This window comes from Magallana gigas, chromosome 3, assembly GCF_963853765.1.
Source record: "Magallana gigas chromosome 3, xbMagGiga1.1, whole genome shotgun sequence".
Classification (NCBI taxonomy): domain Eukaryota; kingdom Metazoa; phylum Mollusca; class Bivalvia; order Ostreida; family Ostreidae; genus Magallana; species Magallana gigas.
In genome coordinates this window covers 8795078-8814419 of record NC_088855.1, presented here as the reverse complement: position 1 = coordinate 8814419, position 19342 = coordinate 8795078, and the positions used below count along the sequence as shown (strand labels likewise).

General features: G+C 33.7%; 1 protein-coding gene across 3 annotated transcripts; it reads right to left on the bottom strand.

Annotated features, from left to right (window-relative positions):
* Positions 1 to 1743: 1743 nt before the first annotated feature.
* Positions 1744 to 19342, bottom strand: LOC105317681 (protein fantom). 3 transcript variants are annotated; one of them, XM_011414402.4, is made up of 36 exons: positions 19252 to 19342; positions 18800 to 18923; positions 18097 to 18238; positions 17927 to 17991; positions 17731 to 17828; positions 17555 to 17635; positions 17372 to 17454; positions 16965 to 17048; positions 16789 to 16861; positions 16506 to 16576; positions 16250 to 16355; positions 16014 to 16160; positions 15581 to 15794; positions 15327 to 15433; positions 15046 to 15163; positions 14753 to 14871; positions 14487 to 14588; positions 14262 to 14333; positions 14088 to 14165; positions 13682 to 13867; positions 13283 to 13412; positions 12970 to 13064; positions 12659 to 12818; positions 12306 to 12460; positions 11961 to 12176; positions 11553 to 11750; positions 11303 to 11438; positions 10795 to 10857; positions 10134 to 10256; positions 8620 to 8648; positions 8440 to 8482; positions 8019 to 8206; positions 3782 to 3971; positions 3608 to 3692; positions 2741 to 2874; positions 1744 to 2525 (listed from the first exon to the last, which is right to left on the bottom strand). In XM_011414402.4, the coding sequence occupies exons 2-36, from the start codon at positions 18852 to 18854 to the stop codon at positions 2413 to 2415; spliced, it is 4059 nt and encodes a 1352-aa protein (XP_011412704.3). In that variant the 5' UTR covers positions 18855 to 18923; positions 19252 to 19342; the 3' UTR covers positions 1744 to 2412. The 3 variants fall into 3 exon arrangements, with proteins under 3 accessions (XP_011412704.3, XP_065934447.1, XP_011412706.3); XM_066078375.1 differs by lacking the exon at positions 10134 to 10256 and adding an exon at positions 9425 to 9475; XM_011414404.4 differs by lacking the exon at positions 10134 to 10256.

Here is a 19342-nt window from a genome sequence, read left to right as displayed (position 1 = left end):
GGACGCTGTCCTCTGCTGTACCAAAGAATGTTCAACATAGTTAAGTTCTGGAAAAAAATACTGTACCATAATAATTGTATTATTCAACATTGCTATTATACACTATATGACTGTGTCGAAAAACATAATGCAAAAAACTGGTTGTATCATGTTAAAGATTTTTTATGCAATCTGGGTATGTTTGAATTGTGGGAAAAACAAAAAATAACAGCCGCAGATTTCATTGTTGTTAAGCAACGTATTTTTGACCAAGCTACACAGTATATTTTTTCTCAACTAGATATTTCTAGTAAATGCTCTTTTTTCAAATACCTAATTGCAACCCATAATTTACAATTTTATTTAAGGAAACCTATTCCAAACAAATATCAAAAGTGTATTTCCAGATTCAGGTTGTCTTCACATCAATTGTCGATAGAAACAGGTCAATTTTATAATATTGAAAGACACAATAGAAACTGTTTTTTATGTTCAAATTCTATTGAAGATAAATTTCATTTTATTTTAACATGTCCCATATACGAAGGCTATCGCAAAAAATACATTAAGCCTAAATTATTACTGGAAAAAACCTTCAATGTGTAAACTTCTGCAACTTTTTAATGTTGAAAATGTAAAGGAACTATGTAATCTGGGTAAATTTATTCACTTTGGTTTGAAATTAAGAAAACATTTACTTAATGCAAATTAGATGTTGATATCATAGTATGTACACTTCTGCCACATTCTCCTGTTGACCTACCTGTACGTGTATATTGTTTATATTTATTGTACTGGTAAGCTGTATAGCTTAAAGTTAATAAAGAACTGAACTGAATTTTCTAATTAGAGATAATTAAACGGTAAATACTTTCATTTACTTTGTGTATGACATGAATTAAATTGTTAAAACAACACCCCCACCGTATCCTGCTCCCTCTCTAGATAGGTGCTAATTAGGAGAAGATAATGAAGAGATCCTCTAGTAATACAATGAGGGTTTCACACCTCACTTTCGAAGTAAACCATGAAGAGACGGGTCTCCAAAAGAAGACATGCCAAATACAATGTACAAGTTAAGCTTCATTGGCAGAAAAATTACATAATTTTGGGAGATATATCCTTTAATTGTACAAATATGATCACAGAAATAATATTTCACTTGTATTTGGGTAATAAGTAGGTGAATTCTTTTGGGATATATAAGGGTTCTTAAAAATATTATGTATAAATCAGTTGCCATAAATACATGTAAGCTTACTGAACAATTTTATGACATTCAAGTGTTGTATAATTCCAATAATAGAAAACAAGCGGCCCATGGGCCACATCGCTCACCTGAGCAACAATGGCGAACTACATTGACTTAACACACTTTAAGGTCAGACGCGACCTATCTTCCATTATTTTCTATTTTTTCCTATCTCCACAATGTGAAGATTTCCACCAAGTAATTCCATAATTATATTTTCCTGTTACTAGTATATGATACTTTTTTTATTTAGAAATAAAGTGATCGATTGAAAATATATACTATGACTTTATTTATAAGCATTCAAATGCATTTTGCATGCTATTTTAAGGAAAATTCTAAATATTATAGCTCTAAAAATAGCCCGGTAATAAACCTTGAGTTTTTGGGAATTAACAGGTTCAATATCAGCGTTACATGAAAACATGCCTGTTTTCCCCACATACTAGTATTTATTTTAAAATCCTGAAGAATTTAGAAATCTTACAAAGAGAAACTCAAAACTAAGAAAATATTTCATTTTTTTTTATTTCTAATAAAATAGCAATTTCTCAAATTCCTACGACTTAAGCTATACTATATTATCACAGTTCATCTGCTCAATATCTACCATTCAACACTGCAGTATTTAAAATTTTTAATGCAATGTTTTACTGATTTAAAAATTCATTATCAATGATATGCATCACAGCATACAACACATACTGAACTACAACCTTCATGTATTTGTAATAAAACACATACACATTTTTAAAAAGATCATTCCTTCTAAAAATATAAATTAAATATATAGTATGTGAAATACAGATAAAACATGCAAATGCCATGTTTTTAAATATGAAGTTGAAAAAACAACTAAAATTGGACGGAAATAAATAAATAAAAATTATCTCCATTCTATGATTACAATTATAAAACTCAGAAACCATAATATCTGACACATGTGTAGACCAACAACAATTATCTGAGTATGTGAGTATAGGAGACAATTTCTTTTAGCAGCACTTGAACAAGCTAGCCATAGTATCATAATGAACATTAGTAGCTTCCATCATAGACTACACATGAAGAATCTGCAAAGTTAATTCAGATAGTTTCCATTCTTTTTTCTTTTCATTTTGAACTCTGCTCAAATTCCTTCCATACTCTCTATCTAGGTTTACTTTCACAGTCTCACAGACTCAGTATGTCCCCTCAATCTGCATTTCTTTTTCCACAGCCTCTAAAGCTGCCAGGCATTTAACAGTCACATTAAGTGATCCAATCACTTCCTGGTCATTCTTAACATCACAAACTGCAAGGAACAAAAGCTTAAATTAAATTTTTGTACCAAAACCCATAATTGCAAAGCAAATGTTAATATAAATCTCTCTCTCTCTCTCTCTCTCTCTCTCTCTCTCTCTCTCTCTCTCTCTCTCTCTCTCTCTCTCTCTCTCTCTCAAATCAAAATTGGTTCACTGATTGATTTAAACATAATTTTTTCTCATTTTCAAAGGGATGTTTACTCACTTTCCACATTTTGTTCCTCAAAATCTTTCTTGGACATAAGAATTTCTTTGACGCTCACAAAAGCAACACCAATATCTTCACATTCGGCATCCATATCATCATCTGGAGGCTCGCTGACCACAGTAAAGCGAATTCTGCAGACACAAAAAGTTAGAGAGTTTAGCATTGTACTCAGATGAACATGTATTTCAGGGAAAATCAATTAAAAATGGATACTGTGGAATCATTAGATTTCGTGGTGGCTCAATTTTCAAGGAATTCATGGGTACCTCTCATCCACGAAATAACATCCTTCATGAATTGATGATTTAGGGTAATTAGGTAATATTTACTTTTGTAGATACATGTATATAAAAATATGCGAAACTGCGAAAATTGGCCCCCACAGTACACTGTTAAGGTGGTAAGGGACATCTGTCGATATTAATGTGGATTAAAATACATTAAAATTATAATACTTTCACCGGTTTAGAACTTTCAAATTTTACACTATTTAAGAAAAAAAAATAGCTTTTGAAAATTTTTGGAGAGGTAAAATATGTAAAACCTCCATCAGAATTCAACTCAAAACCTACAGATTCGTAGTAAACCCTCTAACCCACTGCGTTACAATGTTAGGTGACTACATGTACCGGTTTACTGAGAAAGAAACTACTTATATAATTACACTTCATTTTATTGTTTATTTCGATAAACAATACGTCACAACATGGAGATATCCCACACCACCTTAAAAACATGTATTCAAGTGTTTTGCATGGATCAAATGTATGCCAATGGGTTCATTAATGGGATGTAAGAGAGGATTACTCAAGTGATGCCCAGAAGGAATAGAAGAATAATGCAGTGGTTAACTAGTTCACCTACCTGCCCTGCTCTGGATCATCGGGTAACAACATGGCTGCCAGGTACTGTCGTCTCTCGTAATTTTTCTGCATGTCAACCTGGAAAGCTGTCAAACAAGCCAAAAACCAATGATTTGAGGAACTTCTTGGCAAAATCTTAAATCAATTTACAATGAAAAATCAAACAGCCACTTACTTTTTGTGAAGTTATAGGTGATGGGGAGATTAGCTTTAGGTTTGGGTAAAGAAAATGGCGTCTCCAGCTCCTGTGGCTCAATACCGAGGAAGTTATAGGCAACAAACAGCTGCTTTACACTGTCATTGTTCAGTACAGTAGCTTTCTCATTGAGGGATAAGTGAGAGATAGTAACCGTCACACTGTTAGCCTGTGAAAAGTACATATTATCTGTATTTCCAGATAGCTCCATTTTGATTATAACTCCCTTTTATTTCCTGACCCTAAACCTAATTCAGAGTTTTTATTTGTACATAAAGAAATTGGGTGCACAAGATTGTATGTTTGCAGGGATCATCGACACGAATCAATTGGGATTTAAATGTCTATAACCTCAAAAGGCTAAGTAAAGGTTTAAACAAAAATTGATTACTCAAACTATATTTTGTTGAGAGTTGAAGTACATGTCTTTTCCAGCTATTAAAAACATAGGTAATCACAGATTACAAAGCTCACCGAGACGAGACATCACCCTTATGAGACTTCACCTTTATGAGACCACCTTTATCATATTAAATGAAAATCATACTTTATGATCTTGGATATTCATGGATTCTGTTTTGACACAATATCGTATATCATCTGTTAAAAAATTGTATGATAATCATATGTTCATATGTTAATCAATACAATAATATAAATATTGCTGCCTATCATATTTACAACATGTATCATATAATACAATAAAATACCATAATAAACAAGGATGAGATATGATATTGTAAAGTATGGTATGACATTGTATTGTGTTATACGTTATTGTATTTGATCACATAATACAATATCATAATATATAAAACAACATAGTATTATATTACAATATCATATTACATAATACATCATAACATTGAAACATATGATATTATATTGTATAATATAGTTTGATATTGTATGATACTGTATCATTTTTGAAACATAATATGACATTGTATCATATGATACAATATAATTTGATACAACATTGTTTCATTACAAATGATACAATATTATGTGATAAAGTAAAATATATAATACAACATTATATTATACATATTGTATCATATGATACAATAATAAATTTTACAATATCATACAATACAATTTCATGTGATGTGATAATATATCATATTATAAACCAATATCATATTATACAATATCGTATGATACGATATTATATAATATTACAGTATCATATTATACAATTTCATGTGATATAATTCTATATTACAGAAACTAATATCATATTATACAATATCATATGATACAATATTATAGAATATACAATATTGTATCATATTATACAATATTATATTTTGCAATATCTTATGTGATAATACCATGTGATAAAATAATAAATTAATAATACAATATAATATTTACAATATTGTATCACAATATACAATACTATACATAACGATATCATGTTACAATATCATAACATAAAATATAAAAAAAATTGATATAATATCACATCGTATCATATAACTTTTTATTATAACATATGATATTATATTGTATCATATTAAACAATGTTGATTCATATCATACAATACTATATCATAGGAATCCTGTTATATCATTTATCAACAAACACATTTATCTTTGGAGCAGGTTTGAGTGAGGTGGGAGATTTCTTTAGCATCCTTTATAATGGAGATCAGGCTCTGCATCTGAAGCAACCTCTGTTTATTTATAATATAGTTAAATCAACTATGCAAACTATCATTTATAAAACATGTGACCTGTTCCAAAAAAACTAAACCTCATCCAGCATCCGAAACCTATGGCTCAGATTCAGCATTCAAGCCTGTCAGGTGCATCAGTATACATAAGATGCATCTCCATGCAAGTTTGGTGAAGTTCAGACCAGTAATAACTAAGATATTATCATCAGAGGGCACTAGCAATTAAAACCTTAATCTGCTCCAGCATCCACAACCTAATATGGCTAAGATTCAACATCCATGCCTGTCAGGTGCATCAGTATCATAAGACACACCATCCTTTCAAGTTTGGTGAAGTTAGGACCAGTAATAACTAAGATATATTTTTTTAGCATCCTTGATAATGGAGATCAAACTCTGCATCTGAAGCTTCCTCTGTGATTCATTCATATTACAGTTTAATCAACTATGCAAGTTTGAAATAGTACTATTATCTATTAAACATGTGACCTGTTCCAAAAAACTAAACCATATCCAGCATCTGAAACCTATGGCTCAGACTCAGCATTCAAGCCCGTCAGGTGCATCAGTATAATAAAACCCACCATCCATGGAAGTCTGGTGGAGTTAGGACAAGTAATAACTAAGATATGATCATCAGAGGGCACCTGTTTCAAAAACTTTAACCAGCTCTAAAAACCATAACCTCCCCCAGCATCCGAAACCTATGGCTCAGATTCAGCACCCAAGCCTGTCTGGTGCATCAGTATCATAATACGCACCATCCATGGAAGTCTGGTGAAGTTAGGACAAGTAGTAACAAAGATAAAATCATCAGAGGGCACCTGCAACAAAAACTTTAACCAGCTCTAAAAACCTTAACCTCCTTCAGCATCTGTAACCTATAGCTCAGATTCAGCACTCAAGCCTGTCTGGTGCATCAGTATCATAAGACACACCATCAATGCAAGTTTGGTGAAGTACGGACCAGCAGTAACTTAGATATTGCTATCAAAGGGCACCTGCAACAAAAACTTTAACCAGCTCTAAAAACCTTAACCTCCTTCAGCATCTGTAACCTATAGCTCAGATTCAGCACTCAAGCCTGTCTGGTGCATCAGTATCATAAGACACACCATCAATGCAAGTTTGGTGAAGTACGGACCAGCAGTAACTTATATATTGCTATCAAGGGGCACCTGCAACAAAAACTTTAACCTGCTCCAAAAACCTTAACCTCCTCCAGCATCCGAAACCTATAGCTCAGATTCAGCACTCAAGCCTGTCTGGTGCATCAGTATCATAAGACACACCATCCATGCAAGTTTGGTGAAGTACGGACCTGCAGTAACTTAGATATTGCTATCAAAGGGCACCTGCAACAAAAACTTTAACCTGGTCCAACAACCTTAACCTCCTCCAGCATCTGAAATTTAGGACTCAGATTCAGCATCCAAGTCTTTCAAGTCCATAAGTAGGTCCAGATGCATCATCACTGCAAGTTTGGTGAAGATAGGACAAGTAATAGCTTAGATACAGGACCTGCAACAAAAACTTTAACCAGGTCCGGACGCCGACGCCGACGCCGACACCGACGCCGAGGGTATAGCATAAGCTCCCCCTGACTTCGTCTCGGTGAGCTAAAAACTATATTGGAAATGTTAATGCATACATTTTTTAGTTCAGTTATATTGTACCGGTATATCTAAATAAAATAGTAATGAGAACAGAAAATAGTGTTCATATGGCAGAAATCAATAGCAACAAATTAAAATAGACTGGCATTCTATAATTAAACATAATGTTATATCAACATTAAAAAACAAAAAAGTTTTAAAAATAATAAAAAAAAGGAGTCACCAGTAGGATTTGAACCCAAAATACTGCATGTTTGTAATCACTAATCCAGGACGAAACCAATGAGCCATGCGAAACTTTACAATATGCGGTATAAAGTAGTGTTTAAAACAACAATGTCATATCTATGGACTTTGGTTTTTTTCCTCCAAAAATATTTTGAAAAAGTATACAATTAGTCATCTCTGGGTCATCTCTCCATCTTTTATTTAAAAAGCGACATAAATTATGTTGAAATATGTCATCTTTACACCTTTCAAATTTGTGGACCCAGAGACAACAAAATCATTTAAAAAACAGCTGTAAATAAGTAGGATTTTGCATGAATTGCATCGTGTTGCTATATTTAGACCATATTCTGATAAAACCTTTTGCATTACAAACATTTTTCTACCTATTCCACATCCAACAGAAACCAAATAATGGTTATAATCCAAAATTGTGCAAAATTAATTGATGAAATTTCCACTCTCCTTGTGCGTCCAGATTCCTGCTGAATCTACATCTTAAGCACCCACTTTCTTAAGTCTAAAGAATTAATCTTTAGTTTCTCAGACTAAATATTTTACACATATATGTGACTGGCGGGCTTTTATTTTAAATCATATCAAAAATTTGTAATGGGGAATAAATGACCTGACGAAGTGGTGCCTGTGAAACTAAACATTGAATTTTATCGGCCTTATTGAGTCCCATACCAGTTTGTTGACTGCCTTGCCGCGACGCTTGGGCTTGGGATTCATGACAACGATGCCCTCACTGTCCGTCTCCATCTGGAGTTTTTCCGACCCCTCCTCTTCCTCGGTTTCTGTGGATGGCTGGGGCATGGTTTCTCCGTTCTCCGCTCCTTCTGTGATCTCCTCGGTTATCTCCTCTTCAATATCTTCTGTTATGTAGAAATGATAGGGTTCATTTAAAAATATGTGTAAACAACAATAAAACAGACAAAAATATTTATACAATAGATTTTTAAACCTTGTCATAAAATTCCTTAGAATAATAATCCATCCCCTTTGATAATTTTGTTATAATTGTACATCACTGAAGTAAACAATAATATTACTCGCATTACACATTTGTCAGATCATTAATGTTTTATAATGGAATATCAATCATTACCTTCCTCATCTCCAAACATGGTGTCCGAGGCCTTGGTTCCACCCTGGAAAAGAATGTCAAGACTGAAAATTCTGCACACAATTGCGAGATTTTTACCAAGCCTGTTGATAGAGACTTAATCTTTATCACAGGGAAATGAATCAACATGAGTTTTTTTAAAGTAACATTGAGAGTCATTACCTTGGGGGTCAACGTTTCTTCCTTCATATCTGTAAAAGAAACAAGTTGATAGTATGAACTTCCAATGCTATAAAAATGGTATAAAGTAGCATTTATCTTTGGTTTGTTTTATTTTGTATTATCTATCATTTCATATACCTGGCATTTAAATGAAATATCAATCTCTTTATAAGACTTGCCACCTGTAGCATTTTCATGCACAACATATGATTTTAAAAATGGCATTGTGTAAAATAAAATAAAACTGTGGTAAAAATATAAAGCAAACAGATTGTTCAGTATTTAAAAATCCATCTCCTGCATATCCAAGGTATACAAGCATGCAAAAATAGAGAAAGTGAGTTCCACCAACAATAAAAAGCCCCATAACACAGTAAACACAGTAGGGAGACAGGGAGGAAGCATCACCGAGAAGTCACAGGAATATTACAGTTACAGAGGAGCTCAGGGTTAAACAATGGGAGGTAATCCAACAAAAAATACAATTTCATGACCTGTAAAGCTAAATACTAGTACCGGTATATAAAATTGGTGTTATTTATGCCTTGATATACTTCTACAATTATAAAGTTCCTTGCTTTGAGACCACCTACAGTAAGAGTAAGTTTACATAACAAATATATCATAGAACCTCAGACCTGTTTAACATACCTGTACAATATTAATCTTTCTACATAATAACATTTAAATAAAAGTTACGAATACAATTTATACACTGTATATTTCGAGACAAGACATATAGACAAGATGCTGTCTATGGCAGAATCATGCAGGACTATGATGTCACAATCCACATGCTCGTTACCTTGCCGGAAGGTCAAGGTTTTCCTGGCTTTGGGTATAGGTTTTTGTTTCCCTGTGACATGAGATACATTGAGAGATAAGATGTGAAATGTGTAATTATAAAAGAAAAAAACTTTCCATAGAATGACCTGAAATAAACAGAGGTTTTATGGTGCAATCAAATCAATGAAAAGAGAGTTAATTGTAAGCTGTATGTTATCAAAAATAATACATAGAAATATGAAACAGCAGTCAAAACAAAAGTTCAATGGACAAATAACTTCCACTCAAGGTTTTTAATTCAATTTGATTTCACAATTAATTTTGTCCAAACTACAGACAATTAGTACACAAGTTAGATCTAAATACTATGAATTCTTTATTATTGATTGCAATCTGTGCAAAACTGAATACTGTTTCATTGTGTTTTTGAAAAGAAATGGTAAAATACTGTGGAATCATTTAAAGTTGTGGGGACCAATTTTTTTAAAGGTTCATTGGGGAAAAGTTGTATAACAAATAATGACAATGGTTCATAATTCATTGAAGTTAATTCTATGGACAAAGGGTACCCACATAATCAACAAAAAGTGAGCCCCAACAAATGTTAATAATTCCACAGAAGACAACACTACTACATCTACAAGAATGAATTAGGATTGAGGGTGTTGGGGGAACTATAGCTACAACTACATGCCCTCCACAAGCTTTGTGAGGGTTGCCTGTCTCACCATCTGACTCAGGGGGTGGGGAGGGGCGAGCTATCGCCTCCCCTAAAGGTTGAGGACTTGACTCCTCGCTCAGAGTGTCGGATTCTTCCCCTAGTTCTGCCTGAAGCTCATCTTGTTGGGCAGCTAAAAAGCACATGCATTTCATGTTTTCTAAGATTCATACTAGCTGAGGAAATTTGTACACTGGGAAACTAAAGTATTGTAAGAATCGGTATTATATATAAATATATTTTGTTTCATGCAAAATAGTACATGTAATTTTAAATGATGCATTGCCATGCGGTATAAATGAAGAAGCAATAAATCGAAATTTACATGTAAAAAAAATGATCTTAAAACAATGCTCTTGGTTGCATGTTCTAAGAAACTAAGCTAAATCTTTAAACAAAATACCTTAATATTTCATTTTCTTGAAGGAGGTTAACACACTATTTACAAAATTAACAATTTCCCGTAACATTTTTTGTAAGTCAAAACCATCATATCATCTAGCCTACAAGCCTAGTGATTCTAGTTATTAAATCACAAAATATTCCTCCACCAACTTTGCCACACAAATGACTTATTCAATGAGATATATTGACTAATTAACAGGCTGATAAATGATTTGATGACGGTGAACTAGAACATCTGTCCTTGTCAGTCACTTTACGGTACCTACCCTCATCTGACTGGGCCCGGGGGGTGGATCTATGGGACGAGGCAGGACTCTCAGCAGCAGGAGCTGAAATTGTCCAATCAGCATTCATTAATTTCCATTTAAATGGAACAAAACGTTAGTATATAGCTAAGTACAATAATAATTTATTGCAATAGCAAATTGAAGGATGGGAAAGTTGTCGTTTTCGAAACAGATTAGGAATTGTAACTGCATAAATTGAATTCTGCTGTTTAAGTTAATTTTCTGAATCTTAGAACTAGCTACTAGTATGCTGTTACTGTCATATCAAATTTGCTATGTAATGATATAAAAAAAAAAACACCACCAACAAATGAATTACTCGAAGCATACTTGTTTTGGTTTTGCTAACTCATGGTGATTTGTGTGGATTATACTATCTACTATATATCCATGTATATGTATTTACACCATACAAGTACAAAAACTGCAAAAACATTTACATTACACAATATCAGAAAATTGTGAAAACCACTGAAATGACACCAACCATGTGACATTGATTCTGTAGAGAGCATGCTGGGAAGGTTATCCGACACCACCTGTGACACAGCCTCATGGACCAGAGACTCAGATGGTTGGATTGAAGATTCTTCTTGGATATCCAACTTCTTCTTTGCTGGAGTCTACAGAAAATTTATGTGATATATGAGATAAACCTGACATTCACACATCTGAATAACAATTTTACACTATGTTTTAAATAATATTTTCAAAACAATTTTCTTGCACATTCCTACTTTTGGAGTTGCTTCAATATCCATGGACTTTGCAAATCCCTCCATGGCATCATCTGGGACTCTGGATTTTGGCATGGGGGTGGAGGTAGCTGAAGGTCCAGGGAACTTGGCCGCCATTCTCGTTTTAGGGGCAGGTGTAGTAGGAATGGTCTCACTCAAGGTGGATGGTTCCTCGGGTTTGACATCTTGGGTTGGAGGCTGGTTAGAAGACATCATGAAGTTAGTATTAGCAGAACATCAATGTGCAGTGTATAAAAATATCAATAGATTCATGTTTTAACAAATAAAATTCATGGTGGATGGTTTCTCGGGTTTGATATCTTGAGTTGGAGTATGGTTTAAAATCATCGTAATGCATTGACCATTCCTCAATGCACAGCATATTAACAAATTGCAACATGTTCTTACTTTTTCAGTGAGTGGCAAGCCTTTGGGTGGAACATAGGTAAACTGCCACCTCATCTCCAGCTCGATGGTCCCTGATACACGACCATTGGCTGCCTTCAGCTCAAACAGTCCCTTGACAGCCTTGTTGTGGGCCAGAGGAATCAAAGGAATGTCAGCAATGCCAATGTAGGAGGCTTGTTCCGGATCAGTGTCATCAAACACAAACATTTTCAATGGCTGAAAACACATATCGTAAAGATCTTTACTTTCATTCATTTTAAACCAAAGTTGATTCAAATTCTAATCTAAGATATATATTAAACCTTTAACCAAAAATAAATCATTCAATTTAAACAAGATCCTTACAGTGGTTTTGAGGAACTGGTCGAGGTCTGAGGTCATTGGGACTGGATATGTTTTGTGGTCGTTGAACTCTGGGTTGTTGGAGTTCCTGATGATGGTGGTGTCATGGTCTCTGTTGTCAAAGAACTGGTACACGCAGTATGGAGAGGGCTGTACATCTACAAAATATAAACACATCACATAGTGCTACAGAGATATCACAGAAAAGTGTACAACTTGTACTCATATCATGTACATCTATAAAAGCACATGCATTTCATTTAAATAAATAGCTTATTTTTTTTATATCCAAAAGAATACAGATTAATATATGGAATGTTAAAATGACTTTTCTCTTAAAACTAAGGTGAGCTTACTTGGTCGCCTTGATTTGAGGTCGGAGCACCTGACAATCTTGATATGAAGTTCGTTGATGTTATCTTTGGGTCTCATGGCAGCATTCTCATCCAGGGCATGGAGGGCGTCAGCAGCCGCCTTTTGATTGGTCATCACATACCCCAAGGCCTTAGTACGCTCCTGTCCCCAAAATAAACCACAAAATTAAATGGAATCAACAATAATGCACAGGTATTAAAACTGTGTATCACACTATTTTTGACTGTATTTTTACAACTCAGAAAGCAATGAAAGGGATTGTAATCCACTGTGACTAGGGTAAGTGACTGACCTTGTAAAGCCTCAGTGCCTGCTCCATGGGGACACGCAGCCTGATCCAGTACTCCACCATCCCAAAACCCATCCCTACCCCCTCACCCTCCAGACCTACAACAGGGAAACATCAGGATCAAAAGTAAACATCATTGAAAGTCTAAATACAACCAACAAATTAGGTTAAATGTGCATGTATCTGCATGTTTAATACATCAAGAGTAAAAAAAGCAGATCATGACGTCTGAATAATACTGGTGGTTATTTTTAATATCAATGCATAAACAAATATTATTCTTTTTATTTCAAACAAAATGTAAACCAAGCATCACCTGTGAGGGAAGCTGTACCATGGATCCTGCCATGAGGTTTTTCAAATATGTCTTTAAAGACAAGCTGGCAGGCTCCTATAGTCTTAAAGTCTTGTCCGAGAGATTGGTGAAGTTCTAAGGTACAACTCTCCTGAAGTACCGGTAATTGGACAATATTGCATTAAGATACATGTACATGGCATTTTACACTTGAATGAGATTCAGAGATTCAGATTAAATACACCATTCTTTATTTACTAGGATTCAGTCTCATTTCTAATCTTGAATATATGTAATTTTACATATGTACATTTATTTTGTATCGTGTGTGCAAGTCTTTTTTTTTTAATGAGAAAAGTATACATTATACAACTATCATTAGAGAAGGCCTGCTGAATATAATGCACAAAGAGAACTTACCCTCTGAAGATAGTGGAGGAAGAAATCATCCACCTTGACAACATACTGAGAGGTGAAGTCGTACTCTGGGCGGGGACCTTTGAGTACAGGCGTGGACTGAATCTCAAACTCAAAGAACTCCCACGTGCAAAAGATCAACGCCTCCTCATCTCCCAGCAGCTTGATGGCTTCAGGAGACAGACTGACCTATAACACGCATTTAAAAACAAATGTAAATGTACATTAACAACTACAGGGTAATTAGGTGATACATAGGTATCAAACAATTCTTAACACAGGGAAAGTGAAATAATGTCATAAGATAATAAGATCAATAAAGGACTAAATATTGACAAAATAATATTCAATTGACTTCAGATAAAAAAAAATGTCTGCATAGTGCAGTATTGTCTAAGAAATTTCTTGCCTTCTGTACATGGATTTCAAACAAGTTCTGTCCTCGTTCTAGATGTATTGTCTCATCAAAGTCAATGGTATCCTCAATCTGATTTGAAATAAAAACAATCAACATAAACCTGGCCATGTATCAAACATAAAGAAAATTGTAATTCAAACAGAATCCATGTATACAAATGCTTACCGATTCAGTGGGAGGAGGCATTTTGTATTGTTTTGTTCCATAAGCAACGTCTCTCAATTGAGCTTCCAATTTCTGTAATAGAAAAATTCAAATGTTTTACAAGGAGAATATTTGATGTAAATAAAATTTTAAACTTAAACATCTTCAAATATTATACATTTATACTATTCATTATCATAATCACTCTGGCAGTGTACAATAGGCAGCTCTGATTACACAACAAACCTTTATTCTAGCAGCCCTTATGTCTAACAAACGAGCATATTCATCCAGCTTCGTTTCATATTCCTTCTTAATTTCATCAATCTTGGACTGGGAAATATCAACCTAAACAAAAATTATCATTAGATAACAAACTGAAGGCAATGAACCTATGTATAAATCAAAGCTTTTTGTAATCATAAGATATGTTATCCAATTCTCATAAATGTATTGATCTGTGTACAAAATACACCGACATAAATCAAGGTTTAAAAAAGAGTTTTGCCAACCTCTTGCTGGTAGTCCTTATTGATCTTGTGTTGTATGACAAGCATGTTACGAGTCTTCTCCAGCTCATGGATACACTCAGCATACTCTGCTTGTAGCTCCAGTAGTTTCCTGTGTTCATCTGTGTAAATAAATGCACACTATTAAATTCATGGTGCAGACATGTGCTTACAAGAGAAGAACAGTCTTTCTTCTTGAATAAAATATGTAAAACACATATACATGTACCGTTCTTGCTATGGTACATGTACATGTATATATGTCCATGTACTATACAAAGACACCATATTCTCACCTTTAGACATCTCTCTATCCACTTTTTGTAAGAAATCTGGGTCAGAGACTGATTGCTGCTTCTTTTGTTTGACCAGAACCAGGGCTTCCTCTATCTCAGAGAAATCTATAGCACTTTCCTGCAACAAGTTTTATTTCATATAAAACTGTACTTGAAATGACTAGAATGGATTTATGGTTATCTTATTCAGTCTATAAGTGCAATTTAATACCATATACATGTACAATTTTTCTACAGTTTTCTGAGATCTCAGGTTGTAACATGTAATCTAACTTTCAAACCTTTGTGAAAAACTTCATTTTTTCCTTGAGATCATCATACTCTTCCTTCAGCTGATAATGTTCTAGTTGCATTTCCCTGAACTGTGCCTGAAGCTGTTCATGGGTTTCTGTAAAGAAACAAAACATACTGAAAATAATACAACAATAATCTAAACAATCAAACATAAACAATCAAATGTATTGCGATGACTGCTTCTATTCTTGTTGAAATGGCAACATGTAAGTGTTCAAGTATTTTTGGGGACAAAATGTACCTCTTTCAATTGCGTATTTGTCTAGGATTCCTCCTTTTTCCCCAAGGTCTGCCTTCAACGTTGCTTCCAACTGAGCAATCTGTACTTTCAACTGATTTTCCCTCTGCCGCCATTCTCTTTCTCTTTCCAGATCAAAAGCGCTGCTGACAAACTTTTCATTAGCTTCCTTCAAAATCTGGTTCTCCTTTTCCAGGCAAGATAATTGTTCTTGTAACTTAAAATACAAATTTGGACAGTTTGTAGCTGTGTGAAAGATATTGATCTTTTTTTCTTTGGTTTTTTTCTTTAACTAACATAATTTTTTTTTCTGGTTTTAAGGTGAAATCTCCATGGCAAAATGACAATAAGCAAAGTCATTTTATAGGTAAACCATGCACTTATAATTTATACATGGCAAGATTAAGAAATAACATTTTTCATCAATATGTCTCACTTCAATGATTTTTCTGTTGTTAGTGGTGCCAAATTTCAGCTCATTCTGCAGAGTAAGAACACGGTTTTGTTCTTCCTTCAGCTGCATGTTGAGGTTTTCCATCTCCATTAACATGTTGTCATGACTCCTCTTCATTGCATGAAGGTTCTGAAATTTACATCATTAGAATAAAATATCACATTGTATACACTTTTCAAATGGTTCATTCCCTTATGAATACAATGCAAAGTACAAACCTCTTCAAGTATAGCATATTTCTCAGTTACAGCAGACAGTTTTGTGGATTTCTCTTTAACCTCCCTCTGTAGTTTGATTAAGTCTATATTTTCTTGCACTGTAGCTCTGCAAAATCAAAGTTTCTTTCAGATCACAATCACCAAGAGAAGAATTCTTTTAATTTATAGGACTTCCTAAACATCTGTGTGTATTTCTTGTCTAAGCATCTAGATTGCAGTCATCAATAGAGACTTGGAAGATTTTGATTAAACTCACCTTTGTTCAGCAGTAATCTGTTGTTTTATTTTTAGGAGATCCTCTTCATAGTCAGATTCTTTCATTTTAATCTATGTTTAAAATATTATAAAAACATCAACAACAAATGTCTACTTCTTGGCGAATTTCAAAAAAGAAAACACAGGATAAATTAAAAGATCATCATTTACATATACATCTGTTTCAAATCATATTTTTAATTTAACTTAAAATTGACATATTTTAGAAGTTTTCACATAAGTTAATATACTATGATAACAAAACATTGCACAAGTGATCTTACTTGTTGACGTAGGTTCTCTATCTCAATCTCACACATATTGAGATGTTCATTAAGCTGGGCTATCTGGTCATCCCTGTAAAATAGAGTGAAAATGAATTACTTCTTTAGCCATAAAATGGAGATATTACTATACTACTACATGAGTTTAGTATCTGAGTTTTACAGAGGTCACCTACTTATGCCGTATCTCTGCCCTGGTGTGTTCCATCAATCCGTGACCACGCTGTTGCTGCAGACTCTGTGTGTGGGAAACTTGTTGTCTGTGAATACAAACACAGGAAAAACTACAATCCTGATTATTTCTGAGACACAATGATTAAACAACTTCAACTGATTCATCTGTATGTTTACAGTGTAACCTTTCACTACATATCAAAATCCTCAAAACAATTCGTCATAAGATAAATTTGAATCTTGAGTTTCTTGATATATTTACATTCTGAAGACGCTTGATAGACTAGTACTTGCAATTTGCAATTCAATGCTACTTCACTTTGCATACCTCTGTATAATTATATAGATATCTGTAGATAAAACCTTGTTTGACTCTCAAAGCTCAGTTAGCCCAATTATAACCACTCACCCCCTGAAACCTTCCTGGGGCCCTACAACCCTCATGTTTTTAGTCAATCTGGAGTCTGATTGGTGACTTGTCTTGGAAATTCCCTAAAAGATTAATATCATAAGAAACCATACCATCAGTATTGTAACATAAAGATATAGAAAAGATGTACATGTTTAAATGAAAATATTCCTCCTTCCTCACCGTGTCAATCCTGGATCCCACTCGATTGTAAGGTGTTGTTCGTTTACCAACAGTTGACAGTTGCTGCTTAGTCAGCATCAACTGAAACAAGAAATACCTCAAATAAATACAATTTATAATTTTATACATTATGCATCACTGCTATAAATAACAGTCACGGCACTAAAGGGGCATACCTTTTCTTTCAACTGAACATTTTGTTTCTCTACATCTCGTATATGGTCCTGAAGTTCTTCCATCTTTTCTTCCATTTCAATATCTCGACCTTTCTTTGCTGTAATTTATTGAGAGAATAAGTGAAATCATGACAATATTGGTTCAGCATCAGCTAACTTACTGGTAGATATTCATAAACAAAAACAGCAAACTAACCTCCAACATCTATTTCAGAGTTCCTCTTTTTGTCATTTACAAGTCTGAGTAATTTTGTTGCCATTCTGAAATGCAAAAATTATTTCATAAATACTTTTCTATTTGCTGCAGAAAACTTAAATAAATATTAACTTAAGTACAATAATGATTGAATATAAACATCCTCCCACCTCTTGATTTTGTCCTCCTGTTTGCGAGCATGTTTCTTCAGAATGAGGTTTTCTTCGTACATCCTGAGGTATTTGTCCTCTAAGGTGTCTCTGTCCCATTTACTGACCATTCGACGCTGCTGAGCAGCTTTTTGCTCAAAACCTATCCCCCCAAAAATCACAACATTTTCTTAAAATGAAACTTTATGCATCTATGAGCAATTAAGACATTCAGTTTCACATCAATATTAAAAACTCATGATAGTGATAGCTTTTCTGACTTTCTTCTATTTATTTAATTTTTTCTTATTCCGTCATGCTTGCTATCAATGTATAGTTAAGGTTGCTGATAAAAATCACAAATTATACATTTTTTTAAACTTGCATGTTGATTTTAACAACTTTAATTATTTTTTTCTTCAATATTTTACTTTATTTATCAGATGTTATGAGTTCAAACCAAAAATAATAATCTTGGAATTTATGAGTATTTAGGAGTATATGTTATTTGTATTCATATTATCAACATCAAAGGATTATTAAGGTATATTCAAGCATGAAATGTCATTGCCTCTTTAGGAACTGTCAATTTATAATCAAAATGACTAAAATCAGAATTCTATAACTCTGTCTGTGGAATGGGAATGTAGCTGGCTACAAAGTAATTAGCCTGGGTAGGAGTTCTTTAGGGAGGCAGGTTCTCTTACATTTATATAATACTCACCATCATTCTTTCCTCCTCCTGGATCTCTCACTGGAACCATATCAACGTCCGTCATTTTACCTATGTCAAGTGACCAACTGATTTTTCAGTGTGGGAATGTACTTCCCCTACTCAGATACCATTCCTGTAAAGTGTATCATAATTCAATTTTAAATAGTACATGACATGTTTGAGCATGTCCAACATCTTAAAACTTTTGAAAATACAATGCCTCTGCTTTAAACTATTGTATCTTAACCCATATTTGCACATACTCACAGAGATTATTCTACATTTTTATGCATAATAATATTGTAAACAGATAAATAATAAGTCGCATTCATTTAACCGGGCATGATACATAACCATGATAACGAACTGTGATAGGTGCCCGTTCTGCTACTGAAAGAATTGAGATTTTTTTCTTAAATCAAAGATAATTAATTTCTTAAATAAAGATAAAATATCCATACTTCTTCATCTTAAAAAGTCGCAAAATATGGAACGGATAACGTATAAAACTCTAAAATGTCCCAGTTGCTAGTGTTTTGTTATTTACACTTC